Genomic DNA, 25,746 nt, shown 5'->3' on the forward strand with positions numbered 1-25,746 from the left:
TGACTTCATCTCCCTGGGCCTCAGTCTCCCCATCTGTCAGACAGGGTGACAGCAGTACCTGCATCCTAGGGTGAAGTGCGTGTAGTCCCTGAAAGGACAGAGAGGCTGGCCATGAGGTCCGCATCCCCGGGGGAAGGGACCAGGCTGGTGACATGGACACCAGCCTGGGTCTCCAGGAGAGGGGTAAAGAGGCGTGGGTCATGGTGGCAGGATTTGAGGAGCCCTTCTGAGGTTTAGGTGACCTAGGACGGGGGAAGCCTCTGCCTTTTGGGGAGCTCAGAATCTTGACCTCATGGTGGAATCTGCCATCAGCCGCCCGGGGTAGAAGGGGACGGCCAACCCCCTTACCCTCTGCCCGACCCCGGCCCACAGGCTACGTGGACGTGGGGTTGATCCCGGCCGGCGCCCGCGAGATCCGCATCGAGGAGGTGGCTGAGGCTGCCAACTTCCTGGCCCTGCGCAGTGAGGACCCCGAGAAGTACTTCCTGAATGGGGGCTGGACCATCCAGTGGAACGGGGACTACCAGGTGGCGGGCACCACCTTCACGTACGCGCGCACCGGCAACTGGGAGAACCTCACATCCCCCGGTCCCACCGATGAGCCTGTCTGGATCCAGGTGCCCGCTTCCCGGGGCTCCAGCTGGGGGGCAGGGGCAGGACCTGAGGGATCCGGAGGGCCCCCGTCCCACGGCAGGACACAGCCCAGGGGCCTCTGCCACAGTGCAGCCCCAGGTCCCGGAGGGAGCTGGGTCGGCTCCTTGGGGGATGGCTGCACGGGTGGGTGGAGGGGACACCTTGTGCTCACAGGGCCTCCATCCGCCTGCCCCCCCCCCCCCCAGCTGCTGTTCCAGGAGAGCAACCCTGGGGTGCGCTACGAGTACACCATCCACAGGGAGGCGGACGGCCACAGCCAGGTTGAGCCGCCCGAGTTCTCCTGGAGCTATGGGCCCTGGACCAAGTGCACGGTCACCTGTGGCACAGGTGAGGACAGGGGCGGGCACAGCTGCTGCCCACCAGGGCCTGTATCTCTGGGCAGTGGTGCCCATCATCCACCTGCAGCTCACTGCTGGTTGGGGAGCCACCACGAGCTTGGAGTGCTGCCCCTCCGGACCCCCATGGCCCCAGGTCTAGAGTGGGGCTGCCGAGAGCCGTGTCTCATGGGTCCACGGGGCAGGGATGCGGCCAGCACCATGTCTGGCACACGGGGAGTGCTCACTGTGTCTCAGCGGCTGGCATTCTGCCTCCAGAGAGGCACCAGCTGGACTCACACCTGTGTTTCGGCTCCTTGCCGGAGAACTGACCCCTTCGTACTCCCGGAGCCTGACCCGAGGCCCCTGGGGGCATGGGCTCCTTGCTTCCTCAGGCGCGTGCTGCAGACAGGCTGTGGAGCCCCCCGCTCAGGGAGGACGGAGCCAGGACGCCAAGCTTGTCCCCGCTCCAACTCTGAGCCTCTGTGCCCAGTGGCCTGTAGGACACGCAGAAGGACCTCACTAACTCTCCATGCGGCTCCGTCAGGCGCCCCCCCGCCCCGACCCTGCCCCTCAGTGTCCAGGGAGCTCAGCATCAGGAATCTGGGACAGACATCTGAATGTCCCCGAAAATGACCGTATGATGATAGCATGAAAACCCGCCCCCTGAACCTTGGCAGAAATCTTCAAAAGCTGTTAAAATATTCTGTGCCATATAAGCATCTCTAAATTTACAAACGTGAAAGCAAATCTGGACAAACTAGAGGTTCGGGACTTGTCTTTCCACGAGGGGGGGCCCACAGGTGGATGGGTGAGGGGCGTGCTGAGCTGCGGGTGCGGCTCCTGGCCTGTGCTGGCTGGTGCGGCCCGGGGCTGTTTGCCCCCAGCAGTAGGAATCCAAGCTGGCAGGATGCTCCTTAGGGACCCAGGACCTTCCTCCCATCACTGAGTCCCCCTCATACCTGTCGAGATGGCCCCCTCCTGGCCTCCAGTGGTCCGGGCAGGAAGAAGAAGGGGCCAGGGGCTGACCCCCGGGGGGACTTGTGCCCTCTTTTCCCTAGAAGGACTGTGTCCCGGACCTCCCTCGGTGCACGGGCACCACAGTGGGGGGTGTTTTCCGCAGGGCCCGTGGGTACCCTGCACAGAACCCGAATTCTGTTAGCGGGGCGGGAAGAGTGGATAGGAGGTGGCAGGCTCAGGTGGAAGAGATCCACTCTTCTGGGCTGCGAGGGAGGCAGGGGTGAAGGCAGAGCTGGAGATGGGGTGGGGGTGCATGGGGAAGGTGTGGAGCATAGCTGTGCAAAGGCCCAGAGGCAGACGGTGGCAGGGGGAGGGGAAGAGTGACACAGGTAGCCTGGGCTCCGGGGCTGGAGAGGGATGTCTGCTGGGGGCGGGGGGGGAAGGGAACTGACAAGTTTCCCCGCTGCTCCCCTTTTTGAGCACGGACGCTGCTGGGGGGGTGGCGCTCAGGCTGGGGCTGGATTTGCATGACCCCATGTTGGACTCACTCCCTGGTGGCTTTGAGGCAGGTATCACTGTTATAGTCGAAGACACTGAGGTTCAGAGAGGCCCAGTGAGCTGCCCAAGGCCTCCCAGCTGGGAAGCCAGGGGCTGGCCCCCGTGCCCCGAGCCTGCATTCTGCTGCTCCAGGGCCAGTGGTGAAGGCCGGGAGGACAGCGAGGAGGGGGCAGGGAGGCCTTGCTCTGGGAGCTTCTAGCAGAGTGGGTGTGGCCTTGTGTTGGGGTGCAGCGCAGCTTGGGCAGGGGGCACCCTAGGTGCCAGGCCCAGGCTGAGCCCCCGTGGCCCCCAGGGATGCAGAGGCAGAGCGTGCACTGCACTGAGCGACAGGCGGGGCCTGTGGACGAGAGACACTGTGACCCCCTGGGCCGGCCGGATGACCGCCAGAGGAAGTGCAGCGAGGAGCCCTGCCCGGCCCGGTGAGTCCACCCTGCTCGTTGTCCCAGGCTCCTGACTCCCGGGGCCCACAGAGGGGCAGATGGAGCAGGGCAGGGCCTCTCTTCCCAAGGCCGAAGCCCCAGGCCCTGCTTGCCCCTACCCTGGCCTGGGCCTGCGTCCCCCGCCCCCCCGGCAGCCAGCACCAGCCTGGGACGTCCCAGGGCGCGTGTGCTCGGACGTGCTTGGGACTTGCCCGGCTCCCCCAGGTGTGAGGCTGGCAGGAACACAGGGGACCGCGTCCCGTCCCTGGGCCTAGCCCTGACCCTGCCGCGCCCCCGAGTGCCCAGCCGTCCGGCCAGCCCGGCGCTGACGTGGCCTGTATGCCCGGCAGGTGGTGGGTAGGGGAGTGGCGGCTGTGCTCCAGCTCCTGTGGGTCTGGGGGCCTCTCCCGCCGTGCTGTGCTCTGCGTCCGCAGCGTGGGGCTGGATGAGCAGAGTGCCCTGGAGCCCCCCGCCTGCGCCCACCTCCCCCGGCCCCCCGCCGAAACCCCTTGCAACCGCGATGTGCCCTGTCCGGCCACCTGGGCCGTGGGGAACTGGTCTCAGGTGAGTGTCGGGACAGGAGGGGCCCGCCCCCCACGCCCCCGGCTCCGCCATCGGTCTTGGGCTATGGGGAGGTGGAGACGGTGTTCAGAGAGCCCCTACTGCCAGGTACCACAGTGCGGGGAGGCTGGGGCATTCCCGGAGCCGCAGGGACTAGGGCGCCCTGGCGAGCCGCCACCGCCACGGTCTGGAGCTGGACGGGGGAGACGGCTGGCGGAGGCCTCTCGTCTGACATCGGCAGGGCCAGGGAACCCGCTCGGCCCCGGCCTCTCCTGGTCTGCGCCCCTCAGCCTGCTCTCCCCCGCAGTGCTCGGCGACGTGCGGGGAGGCCGCTCGGCACCGCAGCGTCCTCTGCACCGACAACACCGGCATCCCCTGCGATGAGGCGCAGCGGCCGGCCAGCAAGGCGGCCTGCTCCCTGCCGCCCTGCCCCCGGGCGCTGGACCCCGAGGGCTCAGGCAGCGGCTCCTCCAGCCGCGAGCTCTTCAATGAGATCGACTTCATCCCCCCGCGCCTGGCCCCACAGCCTCTGCCCCCCTCGTCACCTGAGCTGGCCAGCATGGGCAATGCCATCGAGGAGGACCCTGAGCTGGGCCCGCCGGGGCCTGTGTTTGTTGACGATTTCTACTACGACTACAATTTCATTAACTTCCACGAGGACCTGTCCCACGGGCCCTTCGGGGAGCCCGACCCAGCCCTGCCGGGTGCGGGGGGCTGGACGCCCCCACCCCTGAGCAGTCCTGCTGAGCTCCCCGCAGGCACCCCCCTGCCAGCCTCAGAGCCTCCTGGCACCGAAAAGGAGGGGGCACTGGGAGACGGGTCCCCTGCCCCTTGGCCCAGCCGGGCTGTCCTCTCTCCAGCCCCGCCCTCAGAGCAGACCCCTGGGAACCCCCTGGTCAATTTCTTACCAGAGGAAGACGCCCCTGCCGGGGCCCCAGACTTGGGGCTCCCCAGCTGGCCCTGGCCCCCTGCTTCAGTCGGGGGCATGGAGACACCTGCTGCCCCTGGGAGCCGAAACAGGCTCCCGGGAGGTGGAGCCAGCCAGAGCCGGCCACCTCCTCCGCACTGGCAGGGGGCCAACGAGCTTTCCAAGGATGAGGAGGGAGCCTTCGACTGCAGAGCAACCGGCCTGCCCCAAGGACCCTGCCCCACATCGCCCCCTTTGCCCTCCCTCAGCACCAGCCACGGCCCCCCCAATCCCGACGCAGGAGATCCGTGGAAGGCGGGGACTGTGGCCTGGGAACCCGTTCTGGAAGGTGGCCTGGGCCCTGTGGACACTGAGCTGTGGCCCCCAGTTGGGGGAGCTCCTTCCCCCTCTCCTCCCCCAGCTGCTCTGCCAGTGACCTGGGGCAGGGACAGCCCCCCGGAACTGGGCACTCCCACCCCTACAGCCCCCTGGGACCTGCAGACCGCGGCCGTGCCAGGAACCTTCCTTCAGACAGGCCCCCCTGGCCTCGAGCACATGTTTTGGGGCCCGGGCCCAGGACCTGTGGGCCAGCCGGGAGCCCCCGGCTCAGAGGTGCCCCCGAGCCCTGCGCCGCTGCCCACACCAGCTCGGGACAGTTCAGCCAACAGCAGCAGAGTCCCCGAGGCCCAGCCTCTGGAACCCGGCCTGGCCAAGGACCTGCCACCTGCCGGAAATGCCAGCTGGGAGGTGGGCAGCTGGAGTGAGGTAAGGGGCTGGGGTGTCCTCATTTGGAGACGGGCCCCGCCTCCCAGACACATGGGGATTCTGGGATTTGGGAACTGGCAGCCCGTGACCCCAAATCAGTCCTATTGCCCTCCATGTGCCCCTGGGGCATTCTGCCTTGTCAGCCTCAGGTTCCCATCTGAGCAGTAAGGTGGGACGAGGGCCCATCTGCCAGTCTCTGGGGCCCCCATGCCTGAGCAGCACGGGGGGCTGCCGGGAAGGCGGGGCAGGCACAAACGGGGGGCAGCCAGGAGCCACGTCCTTCCTACTCTGGCTTGTGTGCTCCTGGGCAGGGCCCTCCCCTGGGCAGCTGTGCTGGTGGGAAAGCTGCTTCTGTGGCCCCCAAGCCTAGCGGGCTCCCCCGGGCTCAGCCTGGCTCTTCCAGGGGCTACTCAGGCCCTCATTGCCTGGCCTCCCCCCAACCCCCCACTATCAGCGCCTCCCCCTTCCAGTCAGGGGCCAGCAAGGGTCTGAACTTGATGGACAGAGGCTGACCGGTGCCCCTGCGTTGTCCCTGGGGAAGTGGTGTTCAGACCTCTCATTCTGGGGTGGGGAGGGACAGGCAGGGACTCAGCGAGGGATCCAGACTCCCTTCATAGGTGATTGTGGGGAGCAGCGAGTCTGGGCAGGACAGCTGGGCCACCTCCTGTGTCCCGTGAGCAGGGACAGATGCTTGCGGAGGTGTTTTTGTCTTCTGTCTCCTTGGGAGGGGGGCGGAGGAGCCCATTTTGCAGATGGGGAAGGCGAGGCTCTGGCTCCAGCACGGTCCCCGCCCCTCGATGGGCAGCGCCTGGCCGTGGGGCTGGGGGTTGTGGGGACATGCCCACCCTCACGCCTGTGCCCCGGCCCCCAGTGCTCCACCACCTGCGGGCTGGGTGCCATGTGGAGGCCTGTGCACTGCAGCTCGGGCCGAGAGGAGGACTGCGCGCCCGCCGGCCGGCCCCAACCTGCCCGCCACTGCCACCTAAGGCCCTGCGCCGCCTGGCACACGGGCAACTGGAGTAAGGTGCGTGGGGGCCTCAGGGTGCCAGCCGGGCCGCCCGGGCCCCAGTGCAGGTTGGGGGGCCGCTCTGCGCCGCCGTCCTTGGGCTCGTCCCGCTGCGTCCTCACCTCTCCCTGCCGCAGGCCCTTAGCTGCTGGCCGCGTCCTTTTCTCTGAACCTGCCTCCCCGCCGCCCGGGATTTCATCGTCCCCCCGCCGTCCCTCGTGCCTCCCTGTCCACCTGTCGCCTGCGGTGGCTGCCCCTGGCCCCACGCCCGCGGCCCAAGGCTGGCCGGCTCTCCCGGGCGGGGTGGGGGTGGGGGTCCGTCCGCTGTTGCCCAGCCACCCCGTCGCGGGGCCGTGCGCGTGGGGGGGTCTGCTCACACCGTGCCCCTGGCCTGCAGTGCTCCCGCAGCTGTGGCGGAGGGTCCTCGGTGCGGGACGTGCAGTGTGTGGACACACAGGACCTCCGGCCACTGCGGCCCTTCCACTGCCAGCCGGGGCCTGCCATGCCGCCCGCCCGCCGTCCCTGCGGGGTGCAGCCCTGCCTCAGCTGGTACATCTCTTCCTGGAGGGAGGTGAGACCTGGGGGTCCAGGGACGGGGTGGGGGTGTCCTCAGACCCTGGCCACGCCCCGACTCCTCTCCCTGCCCATCCCACCCTTCCAGTGCTCGGAGGCTTGCGGTGGGGGTGAGCAGCACCGTCTGGTGACCTGCCCGGAGCCGGGCCTCTGTGAGGAGGCGCTGAGACCCAACAGCACGCGGCCCTGCAACACGCACCCCTGTACGCAGTGGGTGGTGGGGCCCTGGAGCCAGGTGAGCCAGTGTGCGGACGAGGGACGGGGCCCCCCGCTCAGCCCTCCGCTCCCTCAAGAGGGAATCGTCCTGTGCCCTGCGCCAGGCTCTCTGGTCGCTGCAGATGCGGGGGGTGGCCAGACGGGGTCCCCACCCTGCCCAAGCTCCGGCCTGCTGGGGAGATAGGGATGAAAGGAAACAGGCGGGTGCTGGGATGTCGGGGAAGGCCCTGGGTTGGGGGGGGGGGCAGGGGTGAGGCCTGCAGGACTCAGTGGTTGGAAGCAGAGGCTCCGAAAAGGCGTTCTGATGGTGCAGGGGTGAGGCCTGCGGGACTCAGCGGTTGGAAGCAGAGGCTCGGGGAAGGCGTGGTGGTGGTGGTGCAGGGGGGAGGCCTGTGGGACTCAGCGGTTGGAAGCAGAGGTGCCAGGGGACAGCAAGTGGGAAGTCCTGGCACAGGAAGGAAGGACCTGAGTGTTTAGGGAGTGAAGCAGGGGCTGCTGTGGCGAGCGAGGCGCAGGACACCCTCCTGCCGGGCCTGCTGGAGCTCCGCAGTTGCGCCCCGTCTGCTGAGCGGCTCTGGGCAGGCGGCCTCACCTGCTGGCCTGTGTTCTCACCCGGAAAATGGGCGTGCAGGATACACAGAGCAGAGCAGTAGACACTTCGCCCACGGTCTGACACCGGTGCCAGAGATTAAACCTATTTTTCGGGCCTTTTACAACATCTCATCCTAATCGATGATAAAGCCTGACTCAGGAAGGAGGGTCCTGGTGGAGGAACTTGCCGCCACCTCCCCTTGGTGGCCCAGGGGCCGTGGCAGGCCCTCCCGGCCCCGCGTCAGGGGCTGGCGGCTTCCCCACCCTTGCGGGTGCTCCTGTGGACCCTCACCAATCCCCCTTCCGAACAGTGCTCAGCCCCCTGCGGCGGGGGCGTGCAGCGACGCCTGGTCCAGTGCGTCAACACCCAGACGGGGCTGCCAGAGGGAGACAGCGAGCAGTGCGGCCACGAGGCCTGGCCAGAGAGCTCCCGGCCGTGTGGCACCCAGGACTGTGAGCTCACTGAGGCGCCACGTGAGTCCGCAGCGCCGTGCGGGCAGTCGGGGCAGGGAGAGCAGCGGGACACGGGATCCTCGAACTATCAGCCACTGAGGACTGTGAGGCCCAGCCCCACGGCGGCCCATGGGCACCCCTCTCTGGCGCAGGAAGTGGGGAGGCAGTGGACGTGCCCCCAGGTTGCTTTGTGACCTCGAGCAAGCTCCTCTTCCCCCTGGGTCTCCGTGACCCGCCGAGCGAGGCCACACCGGGATGAGCCCCGGCCCCCACGCTGGCTGGAGGAGGGGTGTGCGGTGTGTGCATTGAGGCTGCAGGAAACGGCCTCCCTGCCAGGGTCTGGCTGGCTGCTTCCGGCCAGCTGTGTCCTCCTGGAGGAAGCGCCCGAGCCAGAGGTGGCCGTGGACCCAGGCGCGCACACCTCCCCGGCGGTGCTGAGCACGGGAAGCTGGCCCTGCAGTCACACCTGGGCCCCCTTCCCAGCTGGGTGGCCTTGGCTGTTTCCGTCTGGGCCTCCCCTTCCAGAGCCTGGGGAGGGGTGGGGGGAGCAGAAGCGAGGTGCTGGGGGGGAAGGTGGTCACTGCGTCAACGCGGTCAGCCACCGTGAGGTCAGGAAGAGAGCCCAGGGCCCCGTGTCAGTAGGGAGGCCGCAGCAGCTTCTGTGCCTCTCAGCCGCTGCCCCCTGCTCCGAGGACAGCCTGCGGTCCTCCGACTGGCCGTCAGCGCCTCGGAGACTCCCCCCCAACCTGCCTTCTTGACAGCTGCTGGCTCTGGGCAGCCCCGGTCCAGGCCCAGAGTAGCGGCTGCCACGCCATGCTGCCCAGGCCTCCTGCAATCCCACGGCCTCAGGGCCCCGCCCGTCAGATCTCCCAGCCGCAGCCTCCACAGCACCTGCCTCCACACAGAGGCCAGCTACGGCTCCTCACTGCCCCTCACACTGGGCTCGGGGCCATGGGGGCTCGGGCAGCTGTGGTGTCTGCTGGGAACTGAGACCAGGTCTCTGGGGGTCGGGTGGACCGCAGGCAGGGGCCTGGGTCAGGGGTTAGAGGGCGGAACCACCAGCCGTCCCAAGTCAGGTGTTCGGGGTGGAGGCCAGCGCGGGGAGGGGACTCGGACCCCAAGACCCCGGAGCCCCAGGATGTTTTGATAGTTTGTGGAGCTACATGGCAAGACATTTAAAGCCTGGAAACTCCAGGGTGTGCGGTCACCACGGTGAGCAGCTGACTTAGCATGACCCACATCCGCTTGCGGAGGTGGGGGGTATGAACAGAGGAGGGAACTGCCCCCCCGACCCAGGGTTAAGAAGCTTGCATGAGGTCACACCATGCAGACAGGATGCAGGCCCGCAGATGTGCAGCTCAGAGCTGTTGCCTCCTCCCCTCTGCCGGGCCCAGGGGGATGTCCCAGGCCCGCGGCCGTCCACTGCCCTCTTCCCTCCTCCTGCCCCGGGACGTCTGCTGGAGCGAGCTGGGCAGCTGGTGGCTGGCCGCAGCAGTGGGAGCACGGCCAGGTGGTGGGAAGCAAACCGCTTCCCCAAATAGCTCCGATAAGCACAGGGCGGGAGGGCCAGCCAAGCCTCAGCCTTGGACGCAAGTCGCCTGCAGCCTTCCTCCGTCCCTCCTCAGGAGGCCTGGGTTGTACTCAGGCCGCAGGGCCCGGGCCTAGGGGCCTGGCCCCATGGGACTCTGTGACCCGGAACTGAGGCTGAGTCCAACCCAGGTGGCTGCAGGGAATCAGGGAGACCTGGCAGGACAGGTGTCGGGGTCAGGGGGCCGATTCCACTGCAGGCGGGCAGGAGGCACAGGGGGCCTCCGTTGACACCAGGACCTGTCAGGGGCACTGAGGGTCAGCAGGCATGGGAGGGGTGGCAGGCTCTTTGACTTCTCTTGAGCACTTGAGGTGGTCAGGTGTGGGGGTCCCCGCGACTTTCCTCTGGAAGGCAGAGTGCAGCCAGGCCGGGTCCCCAGAGACCTGGGTGGGCAGGTGGGACAAGGCTAGCAACAGCTGGGGACCTGAGGCCCTGGGGTGGCGGGCAGCCCCCTGTGGGGTGCAGGTGCGGGGGGTGCAGGTGCTGGGGTGCAGGGTCACGGGGGGTGCAGGTGCTGGGGGTGCAGGTGCGTGGGGGCTGCAGGCGCGGGGGGGTGCAGGTGCTGGGGGGTGCAAATGCACGGGGGCTGCAGGCGCAGGGGGTGCAGGCGCGGGGGGCTACGGGCGCGGGGGGGTGCAGGTTTGGGGGTGCAGGTGTGGGCTCCATCCTGAGGGCCCCCCCTGCCTTGCCGCAGGCTGTGAGCGGGACCGCCTGCCCTTCGGCTTCTGTGAGACTCTGCGTCTGCTGGGCCGATGCCAGTTGCCTGCTGTCCACACCCAGTGCTGCCGCTCCTGCCCCCCTCTGGGCCACGGAGCCCCCTCCCGCGGCCATCAGCGCATCGCCCGCCGCTGAGCCACCCCAGCCGGGCCAGGCTGCACGGGTCCGCCGACCCCCCAACCCGGACACACGGACCTCACGCCCGACCACGGGCTGCACCCCGAAGGTGCTAACCTGGCCTGCTGGTGGCGGGCTGGGGCCCCCTCCCCCAAGAAAAGGTATTTTTTTATTTTAACGGTTTGCATAACCTTTATTATTATTATACATAAACGAGCACCTACAGTTTCAACGTGCAGCTTGGTTGCCTCTTGCATCGGGAGAACTTGAGGCCCGATCTGCCCTCCATCCTCTTCACGTGCTCCTCGAGGAGGAGTCCGGTGTCCTTAGCGGGCTGCATTTGAGGGGCGGGGGAGTGCTGGTCCCAGCCACGCTCCTTCTGCATCCCCCACGTCCCCACTCCCGGGCCTCAGAGACCTGTGGTTTCGTGGTGAGCGGGTCACACCCCACCTCGGGCACCAAGGCCCTTGCCTCCAGCAGGGACTGACCCCATGGGGATGGCGGTGAGTGGTCTAGCACTTAACTCACCTGCACCAAAGGGGAGGAGATCAGTGGAGCTGGCAACCCCCCAGGAGTGATGATGCAGGTAGGCGCGGACGGCCACCCCCTTCCGGGCCTCCGCTTGTCCCTTCCCGACATGGGCTCCGTGTTGAGATGTGTGGGTTGGTTGCAGCTGGTTCCTGTCCCCCTGCCCGGCCCAGGTGCGACCTAGCCCCTGCCCCCCACAGCCCTGTCCTGCCTGCCAAACCTACGTCCATGGAGTCAGACCGGTGGACACAGTGGACAGCAGATGGGCAGGAGGCGCTCCAAGAGGGTCCTGGGCTCCAGCCAGGCTAGCCCTGAGCCTGCCAGGCCCAGCCCCTCCTCTGGGAATTAGCCATGTCTTTTAGAGCCTGCTCCCCAGGCCTACTCCTGGAAGGTGGAATCCGCCTTCTCCAAACGGGGGACACAGAGGGTCAGAGAGGTCCAGGCCCCCACCCCGTGGACGCCTGCAGGGGATGCAGCCTGTGATGTGCACGGTGGTCCTTGAGCTGTGTAGTGGGATGAGGACCATGTGGCCACTTGTGGCTCGGTGGGAGGGGATCACTGAAAGTCGCACCCGGGGGACTGAGAGCAAGAAAACACAGCAGAGGTTAAAGCCATCCGCAAGCATCTGTCCCCAGGCCAGTCCCTACCTGGAAGGGATGGAGGGCAGAGCTGCTCTCCGGCTTCCCATTCTCCGCTCACACCCCAAACCCCTTTCAGTAACACGCTCCACGGGGCCCGAGAAGCCCAGGGCTCTGCGTGGGTCTGGCTTGGGGCCCGAGGCCCTAGCCACGCCATCCTGGAGGCCCCCTCTCGCCCGTGCTGAGCCTTCCGACCTGGCAGGAAGACGGCTCCAGGCCGGCCCCACGGTGGCTCACGCAGAGGCAGGCAGGGCTGAGGTCACTCAGGAAGGCGAGTCACCAGGGCTTGCAAGAGCCCCAGGATCACTGCGCCGTCAGGGGCTGCAGGAGCATCAGACTTCCTTCCTGTGTTTGCAACAGCTCCGTGGCCCACGGAGGCCCTGGGGACCCACACTCCGTCACGGCTTCCCAGGGCTCGTGCTGTCCACGGCAGCAACCCTTCCACGGAACGGGGCCTCTGCCTCTGGGCCCTGACCCACGCTGAGCATGTGGGTCCCAGTCCTGGCTCAGCCACTGCTGTGACCTCCGGCACCCACAGCCTCAGTGAGTCGGCCTCAGGAGGAGACGGGCTCAGCAGGTCCTTATGTGCTCGCTCTGGGAATCCTCCCTGGAGCCCCCTCCCCCACACCATGGAAAGACATTTGGTCTTAATCATTCTCGTGTGTTCTTCCGACGATGGGGGGTGAGGGGGATGGTGTCCCCAGTGGCAGCTGGGCTGGAGTGGTCAGCCCAGACAGGAGGCAAACAGCCCGTGACTCAGGCAGGGCACGTTGCAGCTGGGGTGGGGTGGGGTGGGGGGAGCTGCTCCAGCTCCTGGCTGAGGCCCGGGACCCCAAAGTGCTCACCTCGGTGCCCCCGCATTCACCTGCAGCTTGACTCTGGCTCCCAGGGCTGCACGGTCGACGGAAGCATCCCACACACCCCAGAACAAACCAAGAATGTGTAACAAAAAGGGCCCGCTGGCAGTTCGGAGCCCCCCCGCCCCCAGAAGTCCTGTCCCCCCCTGAGCCCTGGGGGTGGAGCAACTGTAACGGCATCTCAAACCAGAACATTATACAAATTAGTTTATTTGGCTTTTTAGTATAAAGACTGTTCCAAAATTTAACTCAGAAGCCGAGAAGCCGCAGTGACATCAGGGGAAGTCACCAGGCACTGCCCCCCATGCAGCCCCCTGAGGCAGCAGCCAGCCTCCCGCCTGCAGGGGCTGCCCCGTGCGGGGCCCAGCTGCCCAGGGCTCGTGCAGGAGGACAGCCCCGGACAAAGCCGGGGTGGGGATCTGTGCAAGAATACAAACAGTTTAAAAAAAAAAATGCACTGGCGATTCGCCTAGAATACTTCCTATATGGATACAGTGTGGGAAGAAGGCAGACTCGTTCCAGCCCTGGGGGCCCCGGCTGCTGTGGGACGGCGGTGCGCGTGACCACAGGCCGCGGGAGGCCGTGCCGGCGCACGCAAGCCCGGGGGCCAGAGATGGCCCAGGAGCCAAGAGTGACCCAGGCTGCTCAGGTTCTCGCTCACACACAGCCGCTCACAGAGAACTCGTTATATAAAATAGATATACATAATCTAAAAACCCTTGATAAAAATAGTCTATAAAAATATAAACTGTAGTGAAAAATATACAAAAGTATTAACAGATGTTCAGCCCGTAAGACACAAAACCCGTCCACGTGCAAGCTGGTAGCTGCCCTTGGCTGTGGGGCATGGCCTGCGGCTCAGCATCCTGCCCCGTCTGGGCCAGGCCAAGCATCCCTGCCGCCCTCTGCACACCCAGAGACAGGGCGGCCTCCGGGAAAGTGTCCCCCATCCACCTCTCCACGACCGCGCTGCTCTCACAGCCACTGCCCGGTCGCGGACAGCCGCCTGCGGACACCAACACGGCGCTGCTGGCCACTCCCCGAAACCACGGCTCCAGCCACACCCGGCAGGCACCTGGGCCCAATCCAGGTGCTTTTAAGATAGGTCTTTTTTGGGGCAAAACCGACAAAACCAGCCTATTCCAAAAGACAGCATTTTCACCCCAGGATGTGGCAGTTCTGGGGAAGTCAACTTGGAAAGTAGAGTCTGACCCTACCGCGCCTCCTCACTGCTGTCCCCCAGCAGGTGAGCCGCGCAGAGCTGGGGCAGGGAGGGGTCTGCGATGGCAGGGAGGCCGCGTCCTAAGGCCGACCTCCAGCAGCCATCCACCCCCCCCCCACCGGAGCACTGGTGCAACGCGTCTGCTATCTGAAAGATCAGGCTAACCAACCTCACAGCACAAAAGCCGAGCTCGGTGTGGTATGCGGGGACGCCAGCCCAGCCGGGACACCGATAAGCACGGACTGAGAACATCCGTCCTCAGAAAATGCACTTCCTCAGGGGACTCCTTCAACGCTTAGGCTGCGTCTGATACGTTTCAACTGGGGGTTACTTCCAATTTCTCCAAGTCATGTAAAAATTCCGTGTGAAATGGTTTCTTTCCTATTTGGATAACACCGTGCCAGGAAACACTCTTGCATCCACACGTGGATCAGGGATGGTCCGCTGAGGGACGAAGCAAAATTAACCTTCCCTGGGCAAAGCCTCTTAGCAGAGCTTTAAAAAGAGAGCACTCCCAGTCCGCCGAACAGCGTGGGCAGCCTGACCTGCTGGAGGCAGTGGTGACCCCACAGCCAGGACCACGCTGACCCCGGGGAGCGGGGAGGCCGGCTGCCAGAATGCGGATGCCTCTGGGCAGCACTGGGGAGGGATCCCGAACGGGACAGCTCACCAAAGCTTTGTCCCAAACCAAGGTGCTGGCAGCCGGCCTCCCCGCCATCCCAGCAGGTGGGGGAGGCCCCCGGAGCCGGGCCGACGGCGTCACCCTGCAGCCTCACTGCTGCCCTGTAAGGCGTCCCCAGAAGCTTCCTCTGTCTCCTCCACCAAGGCCTGCCCCCGAGGTGGGCCTGCCTCGCAGGACGGCGGTCCACGGCTTCTGTGGACTCTCATCCCTACGCAGAGTGATTCCACGAGTCACTCCTCAGAGAGAAGAGACCACAGAACCTCATGGAGCCGTGCCGGGCGGAGTGCGGGCTGGGGGCGGGACAGCCCGGCAGTGCGCCGACACCGGCTGGGGCCGAGCGGGGAGCGTGGGGTGTCCGGAGGACCAGCCCCTCCCCAAGCTAGTCCAGAGATGGGGCATGGCCGGTGGTTCGACCAGCACGGAAGGTGTGGGTTTTCTCCAGGCTATTTCTGAACACAGAGGCACTTGCTTCGCTCACCTCACGCCACCCAAAGCTGCCACGCTCTGGCCTAGGGGGCGACACAGGGAGACGCCGGGTGCAAGCCAACCACAGGATCCAGACAGATGCTGTCAACAGGCTCGACAACAGCCAGCCGGTTCCCCTGGGGGTGCACAAGTCACACGGGACACGGACACCGCCCGCCGGGGCACGGAGACGGCTGTACCCGGAGCGGACCCCGCCCCGCGTGGAAATGAGGAAGTGCGGCGTGGCCGTGGTCGTCCGCCCAGCAGACTGCCAGAGACCACGGGCATTACATTCGGCCTTTCCGATGAGCAGAGACCCGTCTGCCGTGTATCCTTTCAGCTTTGGTTGTGAAGACAAGAGCAGTGTCACGGGGTGGGGGGCACTCAGGTGTCCTCCTCATCACTGACCAGCTCGCCCTTATCGGGGCTGGTGTCCCGCTCACGCAGGAAGTCCTCGCGGATGGCCTCCAGCTCCGTCAGCTCCAGCCGCACCTTCTCCAAGTGGTAGGCGCGCCGGTTCCGGATCTGACGCAGGGGGAACGGGTTCAGGTCCCCGAAGGAGATACTGATCAGCTTCCTGGCAGGACAGAGGATGGGGACAGAGGTCAGCACGGCAGGACACGGGACGGGGCCTGGGGCAGGTGTGTCAGCTGGAGGTCAGCCCCCTCGTGCAGAGGCTACGGGGCTGGCCCCGAGCCACTGCCTGGATGGGGGCCCACGCTCGCTGTGTGCCGTGGGGCAGGTGAGGGTCCTTCCCTTTCTGGCTTCTGATTCCCTGTATGTTGGGAGGACTGCAGTGCCACCTCCTGGGGTGTGGGGTTACCAGCACGACCCCCGTGAGGACAGAACAGCGCCTGGCATGTGCTGGGCGGCTGAGGGCCGGTGTGCCTGAGCGGGACCAGCAGGAGGCTGGTTCAGGCTTCCTAGGACTGACGGGCAAGGAGCCCACCTGGCGGGAACGGTCAGACCCAGCCCGCCGCGTGACAAGGGCTGGACATGGTCCAGAGACGGATGAGCACTCGATGGGTTTCCCACCGTCCGCAGGTCCAGGCACCGACCCTGCTAACTTGCCCCTGGCCGCTGACCAGCAGTTTAACAAAAACAGAGCCAGAATGTGCCCCGAGGCCTGGCTAGGGGTTCCAGCACTAACTGGGTCAGCCGTGGCCACCGGGGGCTGAAAACAGAAGTCGGTTCCTCCAGTACCAAGAGGCCTGCCCCAGGCCTCGCGCCGGCTGCCCGGGGTGCTATCCGGCCTGACGTCAGCCGGCGACTTCTCAGACGCCTACACGCAGCCTGACTCCAAAGCATTCTCCCGCAGGAGGACGAAGGTCAGAGAGGCCAGCTTCAGAGGGCACATTCCGGAGTGTTCTAGAACACGGGTGTGCGGGAGAACAGGCCTGGCCTGAGCGGAGTGGAAGTGCCAGCCAGGACCTGGGGCCCAGGGCCCATGCGCCTGGCCGCTTCCCACAGCTGTTAGCCCCAGGCTGCACGCCCCCGAGACTGAGCGTCCAGCCCCCACTTCGCTACAGGAGGCAAACACAGAAAGCCCCGAAGTCCTCGGTGGGCCGGTGCTGCCGCGGCCGGTCACCCCGCGAGCACAGCAGGACACTGCCCTGCAGGCCCGGCTGGGAGCCCAGCAGGTGTCCCGTGGTCAGTTAAGGCTGAATACCCAGGAGCCCTGACTCGACACTGGTTTAATCCTGTTAACCCGACATCCCCTGAACACGTGCAACTCCACAGCCTCTCCCTCCTTCCTCAGAGAAGCGCTTACTTACCCGGAACCACTGGTCTCGGGAGCTTATTAAAACCCTGGGGTCTGCGCTGTCACGGCGTCTGCAAACCCGGGTCCCAGGGTGGACCCCGACTTCCTGAAGGCAACAGCCGGGCAGCTGCCCCAGAGCCACTGACAAGGGGCCGGCTGCGCCCACATCCCTGCTGCCAAGCCATTCTCAACCTTGACCCTGTGCGAGGTCAGTGGACGCCCTGGAGGTTCACCCCAGACTGAGTCTCAGTGGCCAACGTCACCCTCAGGCTCCACACGGTGAGGCTTAGGTCACCGCTGCAGGTACCTCAGGATGCCGGAATATACCCTACAAATCCACTTCCCCAGCGGGAGGCCCTAAAAATAGCAATGACTTCTAGGAGTCAGGTGTGGCCTCCGTCAGCCCTTTCTGCTCCCAGCGTCCCATCCCCCGGGGGCCTCAGCCCCAGTTCCCGCCCCGGGTCCCAGATGCCTGCGGCCGGGCTCGCCCCCACACCAGCGCCCTGCAGCGCTGAGGCCTGGATACTGCCCCGCAGCGTCTCACGGGCCGGCCCCGGAGAGGGGCGCCTGTCTGCTTACCGGGGACCCTGGGGGTTGGAAGCAGGTTGTGACACATCAGTGGGTGGAGGAGTCCGCGTGGGGAGTCGCAATAAGCATTTCATAACCGAAAGGAAATCAAAAACCTCAATATCTAACACAGACCTTTAGCAAGAACCACAAACATTTCAACAAATTATTTCATTTCTACACACTCCAGAACGGGCATCCCAGGTCCTGAGACAGAGCAGCCTTCCTATGAGCTACAGTCCAAAGAGTTTGAAAGTGGGGCGCCTGGTGGCTCAGTCGTTAAGCGTCTGCCTTCGGCTCAGGTCATGATCCCAGGGTCCTGGGATTGAGTCCTCGCATCGGGCTCCCTGCTCAGCGGGGAGTCTGCTTCTCCCTCTTCCCTGCTTGTGCTCGCTCTCAAATAAATAAATAAAATATTTTAATAAAAACTTTGAAAGCATATATAAGCCCCAGATATTCCTCCCCTGCCCAACCCGCGGCAGGTCTGTGGGAGCATGGCCAGAACAGCCGCCAGCTGCGGTCGGGGCACATGCAAGACAATGGCCCGGCACAGGCGACACTGTGTGGCCTGCGGGGGGGGCGGGTGGCGGGGAGATGCTCCCCCAACACGCGGTGCCTGGCCCGCAGTCCTGGGTCTTCCCAGGTCCACTTCGTCTCCTGCCCTCCAGTTTGCCCCCCTCCCTCTCTGGGGGCACCTCGTGCCCCGCCCCAGGCCACCCGGACCCCCCGGCCTCCTCCCCGCTGCCAGCCCTCCTGTCTGCCTGACACCCCGGGGACAAGGCCCAGCCCCGCTCCCCCCGCCTTGCCCCCCACCTGTCCTGCCCCGGGCTTCCTCCACGGCAGCACCCAGCCCATCAGGCCACCATCTCCACTCGGGTTCTTCACGTCAGGGCCTGTCCCTCCCCCGTCACCCTCAGGGCCTGGCGGACGGCCCGCCCCACCAGGAAAGCTCGGGAAACACTTGCTGAACACAAACAGACCGGCCTGTGGGACGCATGTCGGTGGCATCAAGACCAGCCGTCCTCCACCCTGGTTCCCCGTTGGTGGAGGCCACCGGGTGTCCGCAGCCTCTCCCACTGCCCCTTGCACACCACACACCCGGGAAGGCTGCTCTCCGGGGAGCAGAGGCAGCTGGGGCCGCCCCGCCCAAGGACTCACCTGGCGTCGAGGATCGTGCGAGTGAAGTAGCGGAGATACTTGAATATGGACATCGAGTCCTGCAGCTTCAGGATCTCCTCCTCCTTGTATTTGAAAAGCGCCAGGGCAAACCGGAAAATGACCTGCAGGCAGCACGGGGACGTCCGTCAGCAGGGAGGCCCTCCGCCCGGCGGCCTCCCGCGCCCCAGGCCCTCCCACGGCGGCCCGCCACGTCCCCGGGGAGCTGGCCCCTGTGCAGCGGCCTGCCCAGTCACCCAGCGGCGGGCCCACCTTTGGTCCCTCGTAAAGGAAAGAGTCCCAGATCTTGAAGAGGATGTCACTGACGACGCTGTCTACAAACACCACCAGAAACCAGTTGAACGTGATGAGGGTGTAGTCGACATTGTACTGCTCCAGGTGCGTGTGCAGCCGGGGCAGCTTCTCGCTCATGAGGTCTCTGAACACCCGCTGGTCCACCTGCAGGGGAGCAGAGGGCGGGAGCGTGGGGTCCGTGCGCCGCGGGCACCACTGTCCCGCACGCCCGGGGCGCCTCGGCCGGAAACGCACTCCTGTCCTCGAGCCGCCCGAGAAGAGACTACAGAGAGCTGGGGAAGAGTCAGCCTCACTGCCCCCTCGCAATCCAGGGCTACGGGGGGCGGGAGCCGAGTCCTGGGCCCCAGAGGAGGTGCGACATCCGCACCGCCTCCCACAGGTCCGTCCCACAGACGCCTACGGGGTGTGGGAGCGCAAGGGGGCGGTGAGGGGGCGTGGCCTCCAGGGTCCAGGGTGCGGCCCCACCTCCTACACACGGGGTGGCCTGGGGCACATCTCACCCACTCTCCCACGGCTGCCGTGGGGGTACCACAAGCCACGTACAAACCACCATCGAGCTAGGAGCTCTGGCCCTCCTCCCCACATCGGCCATGGTGCTCTGCTGGGCACAGGCATCCCTCCGCTTCCCCGGAGGAGCGAGAAGCCGCATGGGGGAGCCAGATGCCCGGCCTGTTGGGTCCGCTGTGGTCAGGGCCCCGGTGAGGGGTGTTGGTAGCACTCCCAGAGCCAGACGGGTGCCAGCCAGGGCCGCTGAGGACAGCAAGCCACGCGTACAAAACACCAGCGAGGAAGGGCCCGCCACGCGGGGAGGGTCTGACCCTCGTCAGGAGCCCCCAGTGCTCCGTGAGCCCCAAGGCCACCACACAGGAAGCCACGCACTGCCCGCCAGAGCCAACATCAGCCCAGACAAACCCGGAAAGCGCGGGGACGCCACACGGCTCCTCGGAATCGATTCCAGAGAAACTGGAACCAACTCTCAACTGCACACCAGCCAAGCTATAGGATGAAAGGTGCACTGATGCTTGGGGTTACTGGAAGTCTGAAATAACGAGAAACCATCTACACAAACACGCTACAACCACACCTTTTAAAAGTAACCTCCACACCCAGCATGGAGCCCAACACGGGGCTCTAACTCATGACCCTGAGATTATGACCTGAGCTGAGATCAAGAGTCAGACGCTCAACCGACGGAGCCACCCGGGCGCCCCTAAAATGACATTTTAAAAGATTCTTTTTTTAGGAGAATCTGAAACTTTTAAAAAGCCCACAGTTCCTCCTTTTTGGAAGTTTTCCTTTATCATAGAACCCTTAACAAACAAAAATGTATTTTTTCTTTTTTTTTAAAGGGCATGATTAGATTCAAGTAGGCATTACTGGTTGAAATTGTAAAATTTAAAAGGCAAAATAACAAAATGCCAAAAACATTGTTTACAAAAAATGATTCTAAAGAGTTATAAAATCTTCTCAGTGCGTAAAAGACAACAAAATACAGGAATCAGGTTGGAAACATACATTTTAGCCAATCTGCCCTCTGACTAGAGCAAGAGACAAAGTTTCAAAGATGTAAACTGGTTGAAATGAATTATAATGAATATTCCTTAAAGACCCAACAGACAAAAGCATATAAGCCGCCTTTAAAGTGTCCCCAGCTGCCCCCTTCCCCCCGCACCGCACCGCGCCCCCCAGGAAAGCTGCACAAAGTCCCACAGGGCAAGCTGGACGACCGTCCGGCGGGGCACACATCCCCAGGGTCTGTCCCCCATGGTCCGTCTCCCCGGGAACTCCGCTCCTGTCACCAGGCGGGGTCAGCATCACCCACTAGAGGAGGTGCCTGGACGTCCAATGACGGCCCCTGAACCGCACACACTCTGCACCTGGCTCCGGCCAGAGCTGTAGGAGCTGTGCACGGGCAAGGGGGATGGACAACAGGCCGCAGGGACAAGGGACAGCAGCGGGATTCCTTCTGCAGAGGAAGGGCAAGCAAACTGACCCCAGAGCGGGAGTAGAGCCATGACCTGGGCCCTCCCAGTCAGGTGGCCGGTGGTGCCTCGTTCAGGAGGCCCAGCGTGGAGCAGCCTGCTGGGAATGGCCCTTGGGCCTCTGTTCAGCCCCCACCCCTCCGAGCTCAGGAGGACGTGGGAAGACGGTATCCTCAGTGCCCGCCAACGTCCTGGCACACAACACGCACTCAGCTCATGAACAGATGGAAAGGCTGCGAGCATCTGGCCCATGGTGGCAGTTTGACAGGGATTTGTGAAGCACGGCGCAGGGGGCTGGCCACACACGGCTGCCCCGACCCTCAGTGTGGCCTTACACGGAGCCCACCGCAGGAGAGAACACACGCCACATGCGTTCACCCGATGGAGGGTGACGGCCACCAAACACGGCGGTGAAACAGCACAGAATGACATGGGAAGACGCTCGAGCTAGCGTGTGAACCAGCTAGGACACGTCTTGCCCCCAACGTGAGTACCTAAAATGTATTTGGGGGAAAAAAACCAAAAAGGAACTATGTCACAGTGCCAACTGTGGTCTCGAGTGTGGGTTAGAATAACACAGGATTTTCATTTTCTTCTGAACATCTCGTATTCCCTAATAACTGTTCCTTTGTGAGCACCCACGACATTTACCGTCAGGGAGAAAACAATCTCCTTGGACTTTACGATTATGTTTATGTGACGATGTGATGCAAATTTTATCTTAAATCTACATGCTTAAAATAGGCTTTGCCCTTCTGCGTTTTATTGAGTTTTTACGATCCAAGCATTAGGGTAAGCTTGTAACGCATCTAAATTCAACCTGGAGCACTCGTACGAGGGGAGTATGATGCTGGTCTTCCAGCTGGGGAAGCTGAGGCACGGGGATGTGGAGTGAGGCGGCCAAGCTCCACGGCTCATAGGTGGGAGGGCCTGGTTCAGTGGATTTAAGACAGATGAAGACCTCATTCTTCTTATTCTGAAACACAGTCATCTGAGATTTTGAGTCTGTAAAGCTGTTAGCTCCCTGGTGTCTGTGACACACAGAACTTAATTTACTGGCCTCCTCACTCCCACCAGACAGTGACTGCTGCCTCTTCCCACGGCTTCTCATTTCCTAATTTACAGAATATTCTGACAAGAAGAGCCTCTAGGTAACGTAGCAAAGTGACGTGGTCACAGGGAGACCAGCTGAGCCTGTCCTGGGATCAGTTGGCACCCATGACGCTGGGACATGGCCCAGCCCCCGGTCCGGGCCCACGGTGGGGGCACCTCAGGAGAGCTGCTTCATGTCCCTGACCCCCAGTTTTCCCCGAGTACAACAGGGACAACGATGCCTTCACCAGGGTGGTTTTGTGCAACTGCCGGCACGGGCTGGGCTGGTGCCGAGTGTCAGCTCTCCCCGTCCCTGGTCGGAGCGTGCACGACGCTCAGCCACTCGCCACACGGCGGCCGGTGATCCTGGAAGGAACGTCAGGGCCGCTGACCAGCTGCAGGACAAGCAGGCTTATGGGGAGTCCCCATCCCCAGAGCGGCAGGAACAGCAGGGGGCTTGGGGCGGCGTGGGGCACAGAGGACGGGGCGCTCAGAGCCCGGGCCGGGCAGAAGCTCTCTAGGGAGGCAAGCGGGGGACAGTGACCTGGGGAGGGGGTTAGCTCCACCTGGAGCAAGTGGTGCTATTGGGGGCAAGTGTTCTGTCCTGGGGCAGTCTGTGCCTCCAGCAGGGGACCCCATAAGTGACACGGGGAGGCCACACGGTGATGCAGAAGCGGTGGCGCCCTGATAGGGGTCAGGGGTCAGAGGGGGAGCAGGTACTCGAGCCGCCAGGCAGGTGGCAGTGACCACAGGGCCGCAGAGGGAGAGGCATGAGGGCGAGTCCAGGCTGGGGCGCAGGGGGTGGGGGGCAGGCGGTAACGGAGGCCACGACGAGAGATGCACATACACAGCAGAACTCAGGGCCCAGCCAGGCAAACAGACGCCACCCTAAATGTGTACGACAGAAGGATTTTGTGCAGGGACCAGTCACATGAGGACAAAAGAGCCGAGAAGCCACGTGGCTAGTGGTGAGGTGGCCCAGAGGTGAGGGCAGGAAGCCGCCCCAGGCTGGAGCAGGGAGGTCCCCCCAGCATGGGGGGGCCTGCCAGACAGTAGCTGGGCCAGGGAGGAGTCAAGGCCACGGGCAGCCAGTGCCTGTGATGGGCGGGCCGAGAACTACATGCACTTCCCTCCTGCCCCCTGCTGGTGTCTTGCTGGGGTTACGCTGGAGGCCGCAAGGCCTGGAAGGTCAGGCCCACGAGCAGGGCTGCCAGCGGGGCAGCGGCCCCAGCCTGGCCCAAGGGAGCCCTGGCCTGGGTCCAAGGGGCTGGTCCAGAGCCAGGACTGCCCACGTGGGGACAACCCTGGGCTCTCCCCGCCCACGATGCCCTGCCCGGCCCTGGCTTCAGGCTCCAGGTGCAGCGGACATGAGCTGTGCTCACATCTCCTGCTGGGGAGGTGACTGTGGCCCCCAGGCCGTCCCTCTGGATCCAGCACTACCTCCGGCTGCTCCCAGCCAGGAAGTGACCATGGCAGGCCCCGACGCGGCCCGTTCCCACGAGACGCATGCCTGTAACAGGCAGCCCCAGCTTGCGGACTCCCCACTGGCCTGGCCAAAACTTCCTCGGAGATCCGTCCCACCCACGCCTCCTTCCTTTCCCTGGTCTGGGGGTTCCCCAGCCTCCCCGCTCCCACCGCTCATCCTTCACAGGTGCCTCCCCTCAGAAATCTCTGGCTCGTCAACTCCTGCCTTGGCTCAGCTTCTTGGAGAACCCAAGACGACACACCAGGTTCCCAGACATTCTTGGACCGCAACTTAGCTGCCCCTGCAGGTAGCTGTGTCCGGGAACAGCTGAGCCCGGGGGGTGGCGGGGAGGGGGGAGGTGTGGACAGCGGAGCCCGGTGGGGGGTGGGGACAGCAGAGCCCGGGGAGGGAGGGACAGTGGAGCCCAGGGGGGGCAGTGGAGCCCGGGGAGGGGACAGCGGAGCCCGGGGGGCGGGGTGGACAGCAGAACAGCCACCATGAACAGCAGGGCTATGGGGCTGGTCCACTCCTCAGGGTGTGTAACCGCCAGCCCGCCCCGCCGGCTCACGCTCAGCCTGGCCCAGGGTCCGCAGTATGCCCTGCCTTTTGCACCCGCCGCAGGGGTCAGTGGCTGAAGCCGCGAGCAGGAACCCACCTCCCCAAGGCTTAGTTCAGTCCTGTCTCAGCTCGAACTCTCCACGTTGCTGACTGAGGCACAGTATGTCTGCACGTACCTGGGACCCCAGCAGCGTCTTTGTGTAATAGTCTCGCGGCATGAACACCTCCACTATGGTAACAAGGCACCAGAAAGCATCTTCCTGCTCCAGGTACAGAAGGGCCACCGCCACCAACCTGCAAGCAAATGACAGCAAGGTGAGCACCAGCACCCTGCAGCCTGCGACCCAGGCCCCACGGCCGGTCTGGACAGTGGCACCGCGGCGTGCCCTTAGTTCTCACGGCCACAACTTCTCCAGTCCCCGATAAATGACAGGTAAGCGTTCCTAGGCAAGTGAGCCATCTTCCTTCCTTTCTTTCTTTTCTCTTTTTTTTTAGTAGTCTCCACACCCAATGTGGGGCTCGAACTCACAACCCCAAGATCAAGAGTTGCACGTTCTAGCGACTGAGCCAGCTGGGAGCCCCAAGGGAGGCATTTTCTCAAGTTCAAGAAGCAAAGCTACTATTCCCCCCCAAACTTTTCATTTGGTTTTTGTTAAAAGGTGATGAAATTCCTTCCCAATGATCAATCAACCTTGTTAAAGAGAAAAAAAAAAAAGAGGTGTAGTTAATGCAGCTAATCCTTCCAAGCACAAAAAACCCAGGGGTGAGTGTAACACACGAAGAATAAAAATGGTTTACAAACAACCGCTCTGAGGGGCTCTCGGGAGGAACCGTCTCCGCCGCGGGCATGTGGGGGGAAGGAGGTGTGGCTTCCACTCTTTGGGTGTTCGTAATGGAAACCTGGGCCTGGCCAAGACGGGGTCACCAATCAAGAGGTGACCTGTCCCGGGCTTGGCACCCCGTGGGCGTCCAGGAAGGGTCTGGACACAACGCGGCCAGAGAGGAGCCCCTCCCTTGGCATCTGGAATCCAAGAGGTTCCTCTCAGACAAGGAGCTGCTATGCGTCACGGAAAACCTGAAAACTGATTCTTGGAGGCTGTTTTTGGCCTTTTGCTTCCTTAGATAAAATTATAATGGACTCATCTCAAACTAAAAGGCTAAAAGGAGGGGCATGGGGTAGGTGGGGAGGGGCTGCCTCCAGCAGGCCTGACCGCACGGTCAGCAGGAAGGTGGCCCCAGCAGGGACGACAGGAGAGAAAGCAAAGCCACAGAACCCACGGAGCCGGGGCACGGGGCCAAGCATCCAAAACCAGCGGGACCCCGCAGGACGGGCTCGAGTCACTCAGAGAAGGCTAACACTCTTCTACCAAAGTTCTGAGTTCTCAGGACACACGCATAAAATATTTGGAAAAAAATAAATCCAGTAAAATGGTTAAAAGTAAGAGGCCCTAAAGGTGATGGGGATGCAGGGGGAAAGCTTTCATTTTCTGGAAGTCTTACTTTTGTGGGGAAGAACGGGTTCTGTGACCATGCCAGATAAACAGGGTGCTAGTGTCCCCCCAAACAGGCATGCACAGGTCCCCGCCGGATCTTCTGGGCTTTAGAAGTGTTCGGCTTCTGGAAATTTTTAGAGTATTCAGTGTGAATTGTGGATTTAAGCAAAACAAGACTGCTTCATTCGGCAGCAACCTATTGACAGGCTTGCTTTTTGTTTCTTTAATGGGGGCCATGGAGGGGCAGCCAAAATCCCCCTCACTTCCAGGGCCCAGAGGGGCTGCCCCAACCTCAGCACCACGGAGGCAGGGTGACTTCCCAGAAGCTTGGTTTGGACATTCCACCCGAAACCCTTCCTTCCTGCAACACGCATCTCAGATGCAAACAGACGGCCCTTCCTGGAGGTCAGTAGCTGGTGGAGGAGAATTTAAAAGGCCTCTGAGGTGCCAGAATAAACCTCAGCATTCAAAACTCAAGGCAAGCACTTGGGCTCCTGGGAAAATCCCTAAAGAGTGTGCACAGAGCTTCTTCCTTCTTTGTCCGAACCTCTTAACAGCCTGGTGGC

The 25,746-nt window shown here is 63.7% G+C and overlaps 2 protein-coding genes across 5 annotated transcripts in view; one reads left to right on the top strand and one right to left on the bottom strand.

Moving 5' to 3' along the window:
- Window positions 1–10,623, top strand: part of ADAMTS7 (ADAM metallopeptidase with thrombospondin type 1 motif 7) — a 44,309-nt gene extending 33,686 nt beyond the window's left edge. Inside the window, exons 15-24 of the mRNA XM_035727841.1 lie at window positions 373–617; window positions 840–981; window positions 2,779–2,905; window positions 3,256–3,469; window positions 3,774–5,138; window positions 6,010–6,162; window positions 6,542–6,715; window positions 6,806–6,952; window positions 7,836–7,998; window positions 10,260–10,623. Of these exons, the coding sequence (XP_035583734.1) occupies window positions 373–617; window positions 840–981; window positions 2,779–2,905; window positions 3,256–3,469; window positions 3,774–5,138; window positions 6,010–6,162; window positions 6,542–6,715; window positions 6,806–6,952; window positions 7,836–7,998; window positions 10,260–10,417 (2,888 nt within the window). The 3' untranslated portion in view covers window positions 10,418–10,623. The remainder of the gene's footprint in view (window positions 1–372; window positions 618–839; window positions 982–2,778; window positions 2,906–3,255; window positions 3,470–3,773; window positions 5,139–6,009; window positions 6,163–6,541; window positions 6,716–6,805; window positions 6,953–7,835; window positions 7,999–10,259) is intronic.
- A 1,989-nt stretch (window positions 10,624–12,612) lies between these two features.
- The window catches only part of TBC1D2B (TBC1 domain family member 2B), a 61,476-nt gene continuing 48,342 nt past the window's right edge, over window positions 12,613–25,746 (bottom strand). For all 4 annotated transcript variants that reach the window (XM_027571606.2, XM_027571604.2, XM_027571603.2 and 1 more), the window contains exons 10-13: window positions 23,864–23,981; window positions 18,549–18,734; window positions 18,279–18,400; window positions 12,613–15,368 (exon numbers count right to left, since the gene is read on the bottom strand). In XM_027571606.2, coding sequence (XP_027427407.1) covers window positions 15,176–15,368; window positions 18,279–18,400; window positions 18,549–18,734; window positions 23,864–23,981 — 619 coding nt within the window. In that variant the 3' untranslated portion in view covers window positions 12,613–15,175. The remainder of the gene's footprint in view (window positions 15,369–18,278; window positions 18,401–18,548; window positions 18,735–23,863; window positions 23,982–25,746) is intronic.

The sequence above is a fragment of the Zalophus californianus genome, chromosome 6 (assembly GCF_009762305.2).
Source record: "Zalophus californianus isolate mZalCal1 chromosome 6, mZalCal1.pri.v2, whole genome shotgun sequence".
NCBI lineage: Eukaryota > Metazoa > Chordata > Mammalia > Carnivora > Otariidae > Zalophus > Zalophus californianus.